General features: G+C 40.5%; 1 protein-coding gene across 1 annotated transcript; it reads left to right on the top strand.

Moving 5' to 3' along the window:
* The first annotated feature begins 628 nt into the window (after nt 1–628).
* On the top strand, nt 629–12,973 carry LOC146891954 (aldo-keto reductase family 1 member C13-like). The gene is made up of 4 exons (XM_085699187.2): nt 629–794; nt 10,596–10,763; nt 11,171–11,287; nt 12,752–12,973. The coding sequence occupies exons 1-4, from the start codon at nt 711–713 to the stop codon at nt 12,956–12,958; spliced, it is 576 nt and encodes a 191-aa protein (XP_085555313.2). The 5' UTR covers nt 629–710; the 3' UTR covers nt 12,959–12,973.
* The last annotated feature ends 372 nt before the right edge of the window (nt 12,974–13,345 follow it).

Genomic DNA, 13,345 nt, shown 5'->3' with positions numbered 1-13,345 from the left:
GCATTCCCTGTGAGAGAGTCAGCCATTAGGGGCACATACTTTTAATCCCACTACTTGGGAGGCAGCGGCAGATGGACCTTTGTGAGTTCAAGGCTAACCTGGTTCATGAGATTGATCCAGTCTAAAAAAGAAAAAAAGCAAGTGGTGGTGGCTCAGAATATTATTCTCAGCACTGGAAGTGATAAGGGTGGGTGGAAAGAATAACGCTGGATGAAACAGGAGCTGAGGTTTCAGTCTGAAGTTTCATAGAGTCAGTATTCAGCTTTAGGACTTGCAGAGATAGGGTAACCCATTTGTTCTCAGGATTTCATGGAGGTCGGATTAGTGGCTGGGGCCTCTCCTTCTCTGATAATTCAGCTTTCATCCCTTAATTTCTGACTCCAGGTTTTTTATTGTAAAGATCAATTAGAAATCATGCTACAGCTGCCTTCCCCTTTCTGCTGCCTGTCCATTAGACAGTCAATAGTAGGACATAAACAGTAGGCATACAGTAGTATTGCTTAACCATTGTGCAAACAATGGCACTAGTTAATCATTTGCTAGGGAGTAGAAATGGTTAAACAGTAGCCAGGATGTAGGAATGGCTAACCACCAGAATGGGAGTGCCACTTGTTAGTCACTAAATAGGAAGTTGATATAAAATGTTTCCCAATTTCCACTTCAGGGCACCAGAACATTCAGGACGTGCTTAGGCAGAGGAGTGACAGGCCATGAGTTCCAAACAGCAGTCTGTCAAACTAAACGATGGCCACTTCATTCCCGCTCTGGGTTTTGGCACCTATAAACCCCAAGGGGTAAGTATTTCCAGGCTAAACCTATTCTATGTACAAGAAGGCAGATATTTAGGCTTGGCCTACATCAGGGCTTGATTGAATCCCAACCTGTTTATTATTCCTATTTAATAGAGATTGGAGCAGTGGCTGTGGGTGGGAGACTAATCTGTTTCCCTAGATAGGCTGAGTCAGAATTCTGTCAGAATAGGGTCTTATGCATGCTTGCGCTTCTCTTTGTGAGCCAGTAGGGAGGAAGTCTTAATGGAGAATAAAGGGAAGGCTTAACTCTTTGAACAGTTTCTTTGAGGACGGGTATTAGTATTTTATGTGATGTAAGTACAGGGTATATGACTCAGAAGCCTTTGGACATTTACTATAATTTAGTCAGAGACTTTAGGGGTATGGAGAAAGATTGTCTATGTTCACTGGTTATTCTTGCTAGAGGTGAGGCTCTCTGGTCTTGGCTGAATGTGGCTGTTTTTTTTTTCTTTTTTCTTAGATTTGTTCTTCTGGTACAGACCTGCCTATGAGTTTATTGTTATGGTTTGGAGTCTGTCAGTTCTAAGAGTGAACTCAGCATGAGTCTTCAGGCTTTGAGCTCTGGGCTTAAAGGGATATATCCATGACATAACAATTCTGGGCACTATGCTCTTCCTATGTCTATGTTTCTCAGTTGGATAGAAGAGATGGAAGACATTAGATTACCTATCAGTGCTCTTAGTTGAAGTGAGAGAGACTTCTCTGTTTATGCCTACAATCCACAGCATGATATTCCCTTTTAAGAATGCAAGATCCATGGAAATCAGTGTGGTAAGTCAGGGTGTCTGTTGGTAGTATTGCATGATACAAGTATATGAGGACTACTTCAGTTTTGTTTTGGGGTAAACTTTTGCACCACACAGTGAATGCAGCACTAGAACTAAATAAGTCCCCCATAACAAACTCTGAACTGTAGGAAAATTATTGGAATTTATAATACATCCTTATGATTGGGGGAAAGAGGATCTAGTAAAGATAAGTGTGAATTATTGGTCTTCATTAATGCATGTTGGGTTTACAGCATGGTGGTCTCCAGAACTGAAACTATCAAGGTGTACTGTTTCTTAAGCTAAAGGGAATTTCTTATTTCTAAATTTCCGGAATCTTTTAAATTCTGAGACAATAGACCACTTCTCTTAACTTCAAACTCATATATTTCCTTCCTATTAGATATATACATATTTACAAAGATAAATCTGGATATATATATATATATATATAATCCAATATATATATTGGATTAATTACTTTTACAAAGTGACAGAAAGAAAAACAGCAACAGGTCTCAAGGGTCCTGTTAAACCATCAGTATTGGTAACTCACAGAGTGATTTTTTATTCTTAGCTAAGTCAGAGCTGGGATTCAGAGAAGGTGGTACAATCTAGAATTTCAGTCACTGTGTTTTATTATGAAAAAAGTGCAGAAATGACTAAAATACTCAAAAGGCAGTCTGATTTCCTTTTTTACATTTTACATATGTTGTATGACAATATGTGTTAGTGTATTTGTGTATGCCAGAGGTCAAAGTCTTCTTCCACTGCTCTTATTTTATTTTTGTGAGGTAGGCTGTCCCACTGAGTCTAGAACTCAGTGTTTCAGCTAGAAGGCCAACCAGTGACATCCTGGAATCACCCTGAATTTGCTTCCCCAGGCACTGGGATTACACGTGTGTGCCACCATGCCATACTCTGCTTTTACATGAGGGCTGGGGGGATGAACTAAGTTTCTGAGAGTTCTTAGTAAACACTTTATCGATTGAAACATCTTTTCAGTCCACACCTTAAATTCTGTAATAAAAGAACTGTCATATCTTTATCTGAATCTTACAGTTGAGGCAGTGATTTTAGATTTAATTCCAGTCATATCTTTTTAAAGCAAATATCTTTGGATGGAAGGGCTGATACCCAAAATGAATAATATCCAACATGATGTAGGCAATTTATTCTTTTTTTTAAGTAAATTTTATTAAATTATAAAAGTTTCCATTTCCGCCCCCCCCTCCCAACACCCTCCCACTCCCCCCACTCCCCCTCATCCTCCCTCTTCATCCCCCAGGGCAGTCAGGATTTCCTGCCCTGTGGGAAGTTCCAGTTCCTTCCCCCTCCCTCCAGGTCCAGGAAGGTGAGTGTCCAAACAGACTGGATCCCCAAAATCCAGTATATGTAGAGGAAACAGGTCCCAGTGTCATAGTCAATGGCTTTTCAGAAAGACTTCGGGCCAGCCACAGTCAGAGAATCCGGTCAAATTCCGAGAATCTGGTTAGATCACGTCCTCGTTCAGTCCCAGTCCAACTGGCCTTGGTAAACTCTCATCAGATCCGTTCCCTTGTATCAGTGGGTGATAGCATCCCTCGCAGTACTGATTTCGTTTTTCATGTTCTTCCTCCTTCTGCTCCTCATTTGGACCTCGGGGGGGCTCAGTCCGGTGCTCCAATGTGGGTCTCCGACTGTATCGCCGTCCTTCGCCAGATGAAGGATCTATGGTGATAAGCAAAATATACATCAGTATGGTCATGGGCCACGGCCGATTCAGGCACCCTCTCCTCTGTCCAGAGAGCAATCTGGTGGATCTCTCCTTGGACCTGGGATCCCGTATATAATCAAGTCTCCTGTAAACCCTAAAATGGCTCCCTTAGTTGAAATATATTCTTCCCTGATCCCATATTCATCCTTCCTTCCCCCCCCCCCTATCCCAGGCCACCAAGCTTTCCCCGTTCCTCCCCTACTCCCTTCTCTCTAACCCTCTCCCCTTCCATCGACCCTCCCACCCCCCCATGCACCCGAGGTTACCTGGGACTCTTGTCTATTTCCTACCTCCTGGTGGATAGCTAAATAATCTTCATCAGGTTCATCTTCTTATTTAGCTTCTCTAGGATCACGAATAATAGGCTCAAAGACCTTTAATTATGGTTAGAATCCACTTATGAGTGAATACATACCGTGTTCCTCTTTTGGGGTCTGGCTTACCTCACTCAGTAAAGCGTTTTCTATTTCCATCCATTTGCATGCAAAATTCAAGATGTCATTGTTTTTTACCGCTGAGTAAAACTCTAATGTGTATATGTTCCACACCTTTTTTTAACCATTCTTCTATTGAGGGGCACCTAGGCTGTTTCCAGGTTCTGGCTATTACAAATAGTGCTGCTATGAACATAGTAGAACAAATGCTTTTGTAGTATGTTAGGGAATCTTTAGGGTATATTCCCAAGAGTGGAATTGCTGGGTCCTGAGGGAGGTTGACTCCCAGTTTCCTGAGAAACAGCCACACTGATTTCCACAGTGGCTGCACAAGTTTGCATTCCCACCAACAATGGATGAGTGTTCCCCTCACCCCACATCCTCTCCAGCATAGGCTATCGTTGGTGTTTTTGACTTTAGCTATTCTGACAGGTGTAAGATGGTATCTCAAAGTGGTTTTGATTTGCATTTCCCTGATCGCTAAGGAGGTTGAGCATGACCTTAAGTGTCTTCTGGCCATTCGAAGTTCATCTGTTGTGAATTCTCTGTTAAGTTCAGTACCCCATTTTTTAATTGGGTTAATTAGAGTTTTAGTGTCTAGTTTCTTGAGTTCTTTGTATATTTTGGAGATCAGACCTTTGTCTGATGAGGGGTTGGTGAAGATCTTCTCCCAGTCAGAAGGCAGCCTTTTTGTCCTACTGACAGTGTCCTTTGCTTTACAGAAGCTTCTCAGTTTCAGTAGATCCCATTTATTCATTGTTTTTCTTATTGTCTGTGCTGCTGGGGTCCTACTTAGGAAGAGGCCTCCTGTGCCTATATCTTGTAGACTACTTCCCACTTTCTCTTCTATCAGGTTCAAAGTGGACGGATTAATGTTGATGTCTTTAATCCATTTGGACTTGATTTTTGTGCATGGTGATAGATATGGATCTACTTTCATTTTTTTACAGGTTGACATCCAGTTATGCCAGCACCATTTGTTAAAGATGCTTTCCTTCTTCCATTGTATACCTTTAGCTCCCTTGTCGAAAATTAGGTGTTCATAAGTTTGTGGGTTAATATCTGGGTCTTCTATTCGATTCCATAGGTCGACTTCTCTGTTCTTATGCCAATACCAAGCTGTTTTCAATACTGTAGCTCTATAATAGAGTTTGAAGTCAGGGATGGTAATGCCTCCAGAAGTTCTTTTATTGTATAAGATTGTTTTGGCTATCCTGGGTTTTTTGTTTTGCCATATAAACTTGATTATTGTTCTCTCAAGGTCTGTGAAGAAGTTTGATGGGATTTTGATGGGGATTGCATTGAATCTATAGATTGCTTTTGGTAGAATTGCCATTTTTACTATGTTGATTCTCCCAATCCAAGAGCAGGGGAGGTCTTTCCATTTTCTGGTATCCTCCTCAATTTCTTTCTTCAAAGACTTAAAGTTTTTGTCAAATAGGTCTTTCACTTCCTTGGTTAGAGTAACCCCAAGATATTTTATGCTATTTGTGGCTATCATGAAAGGTGATGCTTCTCTGATTTCCCTCTCTGCTTCTTTATCCTTTGTGTATAGGAGGGCCACTGATTTTTTGGAGTTGATCTTGTATCCTGCCACGTTACTAAAGGTGTTTATCAGCTGTAGGAGTTCTTTGGTAGAGTTTTTGGGGTCACTTATGTAAACTATCATATCGTCAGCAAATAGCGAAAGTTTAACTTCATCCTTTCCAATACGAATCCCCTTGATCTCCTTATGTTTTCTTATTGCTATTGCTAGAACTTCAAGCACTATATTGAAGAGGTATGGAGAGAGTGGACAGCCTTGTCGCGTTCCTGATTTTAGTGGAAAGGCTTTGAGTTTCTCTCCATTCTGTTTGATGTTAGCTGTCGGCTTGCTGTATATTGCTTTTATTATATTTAGGTATGATCCTTGTATCCCCAGTCTCTCCAACATCTTTATCATAAATGGGTGTTGAATTTTGTCAAATGCTTTTTCAGCATCTAGTGAGATGATCATATGGTTTTTTTCTTTCAGTTTATTTATATGATGGATTACATTGATAGATTTGTGTATGTTGAACCAGCCCTGCATCTCTGGAATGAAGCCTACTTGATCATAATGGATAATTTTTCTAATGTGCTCTTGGATTCGGTTTGCCAGTATTTTATTGAGAATTTTCACGTCGATGTTCATGAGTGAGATTGGCCTGTAATTCTCTTTCTTGGTTGTGTCTTTGTGTGGTTTTGGTATTAGGGTAACTGTAGCTTCATAAAAGGAGTTAGGCAATGACTCTTCTGTTTCTATATTGCGGAATACGTTAAGGAGTATAGGTATTAGCTCTTCCTGGAAGTTCTGGTAGAATTCTGCATTGAAACCATCTGGTCCTGGGCTTTTTTTGGTAGGGAGATTTTTGATAACAGCTTCTAATTCTTCGCGACTAACAGGTCTATTTAGATTGTTCACCTGTTCTTGATTAAACTTTGGTATATGGTACTTATCTAAAAAAATGTCCATTTCTTTTACATTTTCCAACTTTGTGGCATATAAACTTTCATAGTAAGATCTAATGATTCTCTGAATTTCCTCTGTGTCTGTGGTTATGTCCCCCTTTTCATTTCTGATCTTATTAATTTGCATGTTCTCTCTCTGCCGTTTGATTAACTTGGCTAGGGGTTTGTCAATCTTGTTGATTTTCTCCAAGAACCAGCTTTTTGATTCATTGATTCTTTGGATTGTTTTCTCTATTTCTATTTTGTTGATTTCAGCCCTCAGTTTGATTATTTCCAGTCTTCTAGACCTCCTGGGTGAATCAGCTTCTTTTTTTTCTAGATCTTTCAAGTGTGCTGTTAAGTCTCCAATGTGTGCTTTCTCCGCTTTCTTTAATTCGGCACTTAGTGCTATGAACTTTCCTCTTAGCACTGCTTTCATAGTGTCCCATAGGTTTGAGTATGTTGTGTCTTTGTTTTCATTAAATTCAAGGAAGAGTTTAATTTCTTTCTTTATTTCTTCCTTGACCCAGGGGTGATTTAGTAGTTGACTGTTCAGTTTCCATGAGTTTGTTGGCTTCCTGGGGGGAGCATTGTTGTTGAATTCTAATTTTAGTCCATGGTGATCTGACAAGACACAGGTAGTTACTAATATTTTTTTGTATCTGTGGAAGTTTGCTTTGTTACCGAGTATGTGGTCAATTTTCGAGAAGGTTCCATGAGCTGCAGAGAAAAAGGTGTATTCTTTCCTATTTGGGTGGAGTGTTCTATAGATGTCTGTTAAGTCCATTTGATTCAATACCTCCACTAGGTATCTCAATTCTCTGTTTGGTTTCTGTCTGATTGACCTGTCCATTGGTGAGAGAGGAGTGTTGAAGTCTCCTACTATTAGTGTGTGTGGTTTGATGACCGCCTTGAGTTCTAGAAGAGTTTCTTTTACATATGTGGGTGCCTTTATATTAGGAGCATAGATATTCAGGATTGAGACTTCCTCCTGATGAATTGTTCCAGTTATGAGTATGAAATGTCCATCTCCATTTCTTCTGATTGATTTTAGTTTGAAGTCGATTTTGTTAGATATTAGAATGGCCACGTCCGCTTGTTTCTTAGGTCCATTTGCTTGGAAAACCTTTTCCCAACCCTTTACTCTGAGTAAGTGTCTGTCTTTGTGGTTGAGGTGTGTTTCTTGTAAACAGCAGAATGTTGGATCCTGTTTTCGTATCCAATCTCTAAGTCTGTGCCTCTTTATAGGTGAATTGAGTCCATTGATATTAAGTGATATTAATGACCAGTGGTTGTTGACTCCGGTCATTTTTTTTTTTTTAGGTAGTAGTGTGTATGTGTTTTTCTTCTTTGATTTGTGCTTGTGAATGGTCGCTAGATGTTCGAGTTATTGTAGGCCGTGTTGGGAATGTTGGATTCCATCGGTAGTGATTTTCCTTCTAATATTCTCTGTAAGGCTGGATTAGTAGCTACGTATTGTTTAAATTTGTTTTTATCCTGGAATATTTTGTTTTCTCCGTTGATAGTGAACAATAGCTTGGCTGGGTATATTAGTCTGGGTTTGCATCCATGGTCTCTTAGTTTCTGCAGTACCTCTATCCAGGATCTTCTGGCTTTCATGGTTTCCATAGAGAAATCCGGTGTAAGCCTGATAGGTTTACCTTTATAAGTTACTTGACCTTTTTCCTTTGCAGCTCTTAAAATTTTTTCTTTAATATTTATGTTTTGTGTTTTGATTATTATATGGCACGGCGATGTTTTTTTCTGATCCAATCTATTTGGTGTTCTGTATGCTTCTTGAACCTTCATAGGAATATCGTTCTTTAGGTTGGGAAAGTTTTCTTCTATAATTTTGTTGAATATATTATCTGGGCCTTTGATCTGCAGTTCTTCTCCTTCTTCAATCCCTATTATTCTTAGATTTGGTTTTTTTATTGTGTCCCAGATTTCCTGAATGTTTTGTGAAGATAATTTGTTGGATTTGCCGTTTTCTCTGACCAGAGCATTTATTTTCTCTATGGTATCTTCAGAATCTGAGATTCGTTCTTCTATCTCTTGTATTCTATTGGTTATGCTTGATTCTGTAGTCTCCGCTCGTTTACCTAGGTTTTCCATATCCAGCCGGTTCTCGTTTTGTGTTTTCTTCATTGCCTCCATTTCAGTTTTCAATTCTTGGACTGTTTCCTTTACTTGTTTGATTGTTTTTTCTTGGTTTCTCAGGGTATCACTCACGGATTTACTTATTTCTTCAAACTTTTTGTTATATTTCTCATCCATTTCTATACTCATTTCTTCAAACTTTTTGTTATACTTCTCGACCAGTTCCTTAAGGGAGTTATTCATATCCTGTTTAAGGGACTCTATTGCTTTCATAATGGCACTTTTTTCCACGTCATCTGGGTTAGAGTGTTCAAATCCTTCTGTTGTAGGGTCGTTGGGATCTGATATTTGCATGTTGTTTTTCAGATTGTTGGAGGAGGTCTTGCCTTGGCGTCTGCCCATCTCTTCGATCAAATGCTCTCTATTGGAACTTCTGGTATCGGGTCAGGTTCCCTTGTTGAGCAGGGAGTTCACTGATAGAATGCCTACCTTTCCCCAGGCAGGGTATTGAAGCACAGGCACTCCCTCTTTCCGGGATGCCCCTACAGAGCAGGCCCAGTGTGCAAGGCAGCTGAACTGGGGAAATTTTATGGCCTCAGTGGGAGGGGAGAAATATAGAAATTTGTACCTGGATGGAAGCTGGGATGGCAGGCGGGAGAGCCTAGCAGGGTGGAAACAGCACTGCAGGCTGACCTGGGAGTCTATGGGGTCGAGGAAAGTCCTAGCTCCTCCTCGCCGGGCCCCTGCCGCGTGCCCGAATCAACTCACCACTCCGAAGGCCCTCTGGATGGAAGCTGGAATGGCTGGCGGGGAAGCTAGCAGGGTGGAGCCAGCAGAGCAGGCTGACCTGGGAGTCTATGGGGTTGGGGAAAGTCCTAGCTCCTCCTCGCCGGGCCCCTGCCGCGGGCCCAAATCAACTCACCACTCCGAAGGCCCTCTGGATGGAAGCTGGGATGGCTGGCGGGGAAGCTCGCAGGGTGGAGCCAGCAAAGCAGGCTGACCTGGGAGTCTATGGGGTCGGGGAAAGTCCTAGCTCCCCCTCGCCGGGCCCCTGCCGCGGGCCTGAATCAACTCACCACTCCGAAGGCCCTCTGGATGGAAGCTGGGATGGCTGGCGGGGAAGCTAGCAGGGTGGAGCCAGCAGAGCAGGCTGACCTGGGAGTCTATGGGGTCGGGGAAAGTCCTAGCTTCCCCTCGCAGGGCCCCTGCCGTGGGCCCGAATCAACTCACCACTCGGGAAGGCCCTCTGGATGGAAGCTGGGATGGCTGGTGGGGAAGCTAGCAGGGTGGAGCCAGCAGAGCAGGCTGACCTGGGAGTCTATGGGGTCGGGGAAGTCCTAGCACCTCCTCGCCGGGCCCCTGTCGCGGGCCCGAATCAACTCACCACTCGGGAAGGCCCTCTGGATGGAAGCTGGGATGGCTGGCGGGGAAGCTTGCAGGGTGGAGCCAGCAGGGCAGGCTGACCTGGGAGTCTATGGGGTCGGGGAAAGTCCTAGCTCCCCCTCGCCGGGCCCCTGCTGCGGGCCCGAATCAACTCACCACTCCGAGGCAATTTATTCTTAATGAGAGCATACTCATAGGGTAGGTTTTCTTTTCCTGATAGCATTTATATATGTCATATAAAGAGAATGGTTATGCAGAAAGACAAACATAGGATACTATTAGCTATCCAAGTTCCTATTATTAGCTTAGCCTTGCTTGTTATCTGAGATCTTTGCTTTCTCATCCTTTTGGGACAGTGTCTTAGTTGGGGTCAAAAAGGAGTGTCTATGTAATTGTGCTTTGTCCCAAGTAGACTTCCTTGTGCTCATTTTGCTTAGTAAGCCCTCTACATGAATGGAGTGTGACTTTCAAGCAAACATTTGAACCCCGTGTGAGCTTGGCATTCATCAGTGCCAGTAACTAACCAGGACTGTGTGGGCATAAAGAGGTTCTTGGATATGAAATTCTTACTCTTAGTTAGGAAAGAAACTCCAAGAAAATGGATTGTGGCTCATTGCCTCAAGTGTGGGACAAAAAAAATAAGCAAACATGGAACCTGTGGAGATGTTTATTTTTCTGTGCTATGTATAATATTTCTTGGGTATTCATTCATTTTATAGAATAGAATGTAAGATTTCAAGTTCAGAGGACTATGCTCTTGCCTCGTAATCTGAGGATGACTTTAAAAAAACAAATTTTTTCTTGTCTAGCAAAGTCCCATCTAAGCTTACTCAGAACATGCATCTCTAAAAACCTGTTTTGTTTATTCCTTTAGGTTCACAAGAGCAAGTCGCTAGAGGCTGCCACCCTAGCTATACGTACTGGGTTCCGCCATATTGATACTGCTCATTCATATCAAGTAGAAGAGGAGATAGGACAGGCCATTCAGAGCAATATTAAAGCTGGTGTTGTAAAGAGAGAAGACATGTTCATCACTACAAAGGTAGAGTTTTTATGGCATGCAAGTAGGCAAATTATTGAAAGATATATAAAGAAGTTAAAATTATATTACTTGATCAGAAGTTGGTTAAAGATGTCAGTTGTACAAATGAATGAGATAAAGTAATGGTAGATTATAATCTTTATGAAATTAAATTATTTGTTAGAAATTATTAGTAGTGTGTGTTTTATTTCTTGAGTAACTTCTTTTTATTGTTCAATAACTGAGCTAACAATAACAAAAATATATAACTGAGTTCACATTGTTAAGTATGAGTAATGTAAATCCTGTGTTAAAGTGAATCATTACAACTTTCCTTCAAGTACAAAAATAGTTTAGTATTAGGATAAATAAGTTGCATGTTTGGGCAATCTATTAACTGTTCACAACACATTCTTCAACTTCTGTAGCTCTGGTGTACTTGCTTTCGGCCAGAGCTGGTCAAGCCTAGTTTAGAAAAATCACTGAAGAAGCTTCAACTGGACTATGTTGACCTTTACATTATGCATTACCCAGTGTCAATGAAGGTAGGTGATTTCTTTGTCAAATGTACATATATTTTCTTGGGGTCATGGATATCATTTCTATAGATCGTTGAGACAAGTTTCTATTACAATTTCATATAAATTTGTGCTGCTAATTTTTCAAGTAGGTTCCACAAAGTGCTTACTGGATTATGAAATGAAGTATCCAAGAAATGGTCAGAATCAGATTAGAAGTAACTTCCAGAGAACATGCTTTTACACATCTTTTACATTTATTTATGCTACTAGATATTTGCTTGGGTCTTGTCCCTGTTTTGTTTCTTTTTTTGTGTGTGTGGCAAATGTGGCACAAGAGAGTTTCAGCTTCAAGGTTTTGTCACATTGTGGCTTCTCTGCATCTCTTCTTATCACAATCAATCTTGCACACAGTTCCAATTGTCCATCCTTGGCTCACATGCCTGCCCTTTGGCCCACAGGCATTTATATTTATTATTTATCTTGGGACAGGATTGGCATAAATTCTTGCTGGCATTCAAGGCCATGCAATGGCAAGGCTTCCAGTAAATATTAATCATTTTCAGTTTTTTCCAAAAGAAGGAGTAGACAAAAAATAAAAGTCAAAGGGGCTGGAGAGATGTCTCAGTGGTTAAGAGCATTGCCTGCTCTTCCAAAGGTCCTGAGTTCAATTCCCAGCAACCACATGGTGGCTCACAACCATCTATAATGAGGTCTGGTGCCCTCTTCTGGCCTGCAGGCATACACACAGACAGAATATTATATACATAATAAATAAATAAATATTTAAAAAAATAAAAGTCAACTAGGAAGGTTCAGTTTGTTGTTTGAAAATATTATTTAGGTGCAGGAATTTGTGTGTTTGTGTGTGTGTGTGTGTTTGTATGTAATAAAAATTAAGAAAAAGAGGCCATAAATTTGAGAGACAGCAGGAGCATACATAGAAGGTATTAGACTGAGGAATGGAAAGAAGGGAAATGAGGCAATTATAGTATAATTTCAAAAATCATAAGGAAAATATATGAAATTTTTAAAATATTATTTCTATAGACAACATAAGAGGGAATAACAAAACAGGGCTCCTAAAGATAAGTCTTACAACTCCTCATATCTATATTTTTAAACACAGTGTATAAGATAAGATAAGTGTATAGACTTCCTCTATTTTTCTTACCATATTATTTCCAAGATATTCCTAATGTTATTTTTTTTTTAAAAAATACTTGTTTAATGTGTTCTGATGTTTTATTTGTATGTCTGTGCAGTAGTGTCTTTGGAGACTACAAGATGGCACTAGGCCCCATAGGCTTGCTTACAAATTGTTCTGACCAACCATGTAGGTGCTGGCAATTTTATCCAGGTCCTCTGAAAGAGAGGCCAGTGCTCAATCAGTAAGCTTTCTGTCAGGCTATCACAGGATATTCTTAAAAACATTACTAGAGGTGAGACACGTGTTTTGTGAGATTTCTTTAACAAACCCTTCTCTTCCAGCCAGGGGATATTGATTTTCCAGTAGATGAAAAAGGGAAATTGCTATTGGACACAGTGGATTTTTGTGCCACTTGGGAGGTGAGTACTTTTCAAAAGGCAATAAATCAAACAGAAGGAGGGAAAATCAGCTCATTTTCTCGTGGGTATAAAAATTCATTTATATGCATACATATTTGCTGGAGTGAAAGGAGAGGAATGCATTACTAAAATGTAAGGGAGGGAAAATGAAGAAGTACTCGGGATAATAGGAATATGTGTTATTTTGCCACCTTTATGAGGTAGCATCCTCAATTTACTAATGATGTCATAGAAACTCCTCCTTGGCAGACACCATATTCACCATTATCATCATTGTCTTAACTTCTTCACATTTAAGTCCTAAGGCCATTTGGGCAATACATCCCCCTCCCCATATTTTTCAGTGTCTATGGTCAAATTTAGGACCTTTTACACACAGGCAAGTATTCTAATATTAAACTACAAGTCTAGCTTTTGATAGTTTTCTTTGTAACTGTTCCAGCTTCTCTTTATACTGATGTAGTGAATTGAAAGTAGGACACTTATAACCCCTTTATCATTACCAGGCATTGGAGA

This window comes from Myodes glareolus, chromosome 14 (assembly GCF_982192425.1).
Source record: "Myodes glareolus chromosome 14, mMyoGla1.1, whole genome shotgun sequence".
Taxonomy (NCBI): domain Eukaryota; kingdom Metazoa; phylum Chordata; class Mammalia; order Rodentia; family Cricetidae; genus Myodes; species Myodes glareolus.
Note: the sequence above shows the minus strand (reverse complement) of the source record. Positions and strands in the feature narration are given on the sequence as shown.

Bases quoted from the DNA above. Each gene is read 5' to 3' on its own strand.
- LOC146891954 (XM_085699187.2), top strand. From the start codon at position 711: ATGAGTTCCAAACAGCAGTCTGTCAAACTAAACGATGGCCACTTCATT. The intron at 795-10,595 runs GTAAGTATTTCC...TTATTCCTTTAG, and splicing joins GCACCTATAAACCCCAAGGG to GTTCACAAGAGCAAGTCGCT. The intron at 10,764-11,170 runs GTAGAGTTTTTA...CAACTTCTGTAG, and splicing joins ACATGTTCATCACTACAAAG to CTCTGGTGTACTTGCTTTCG.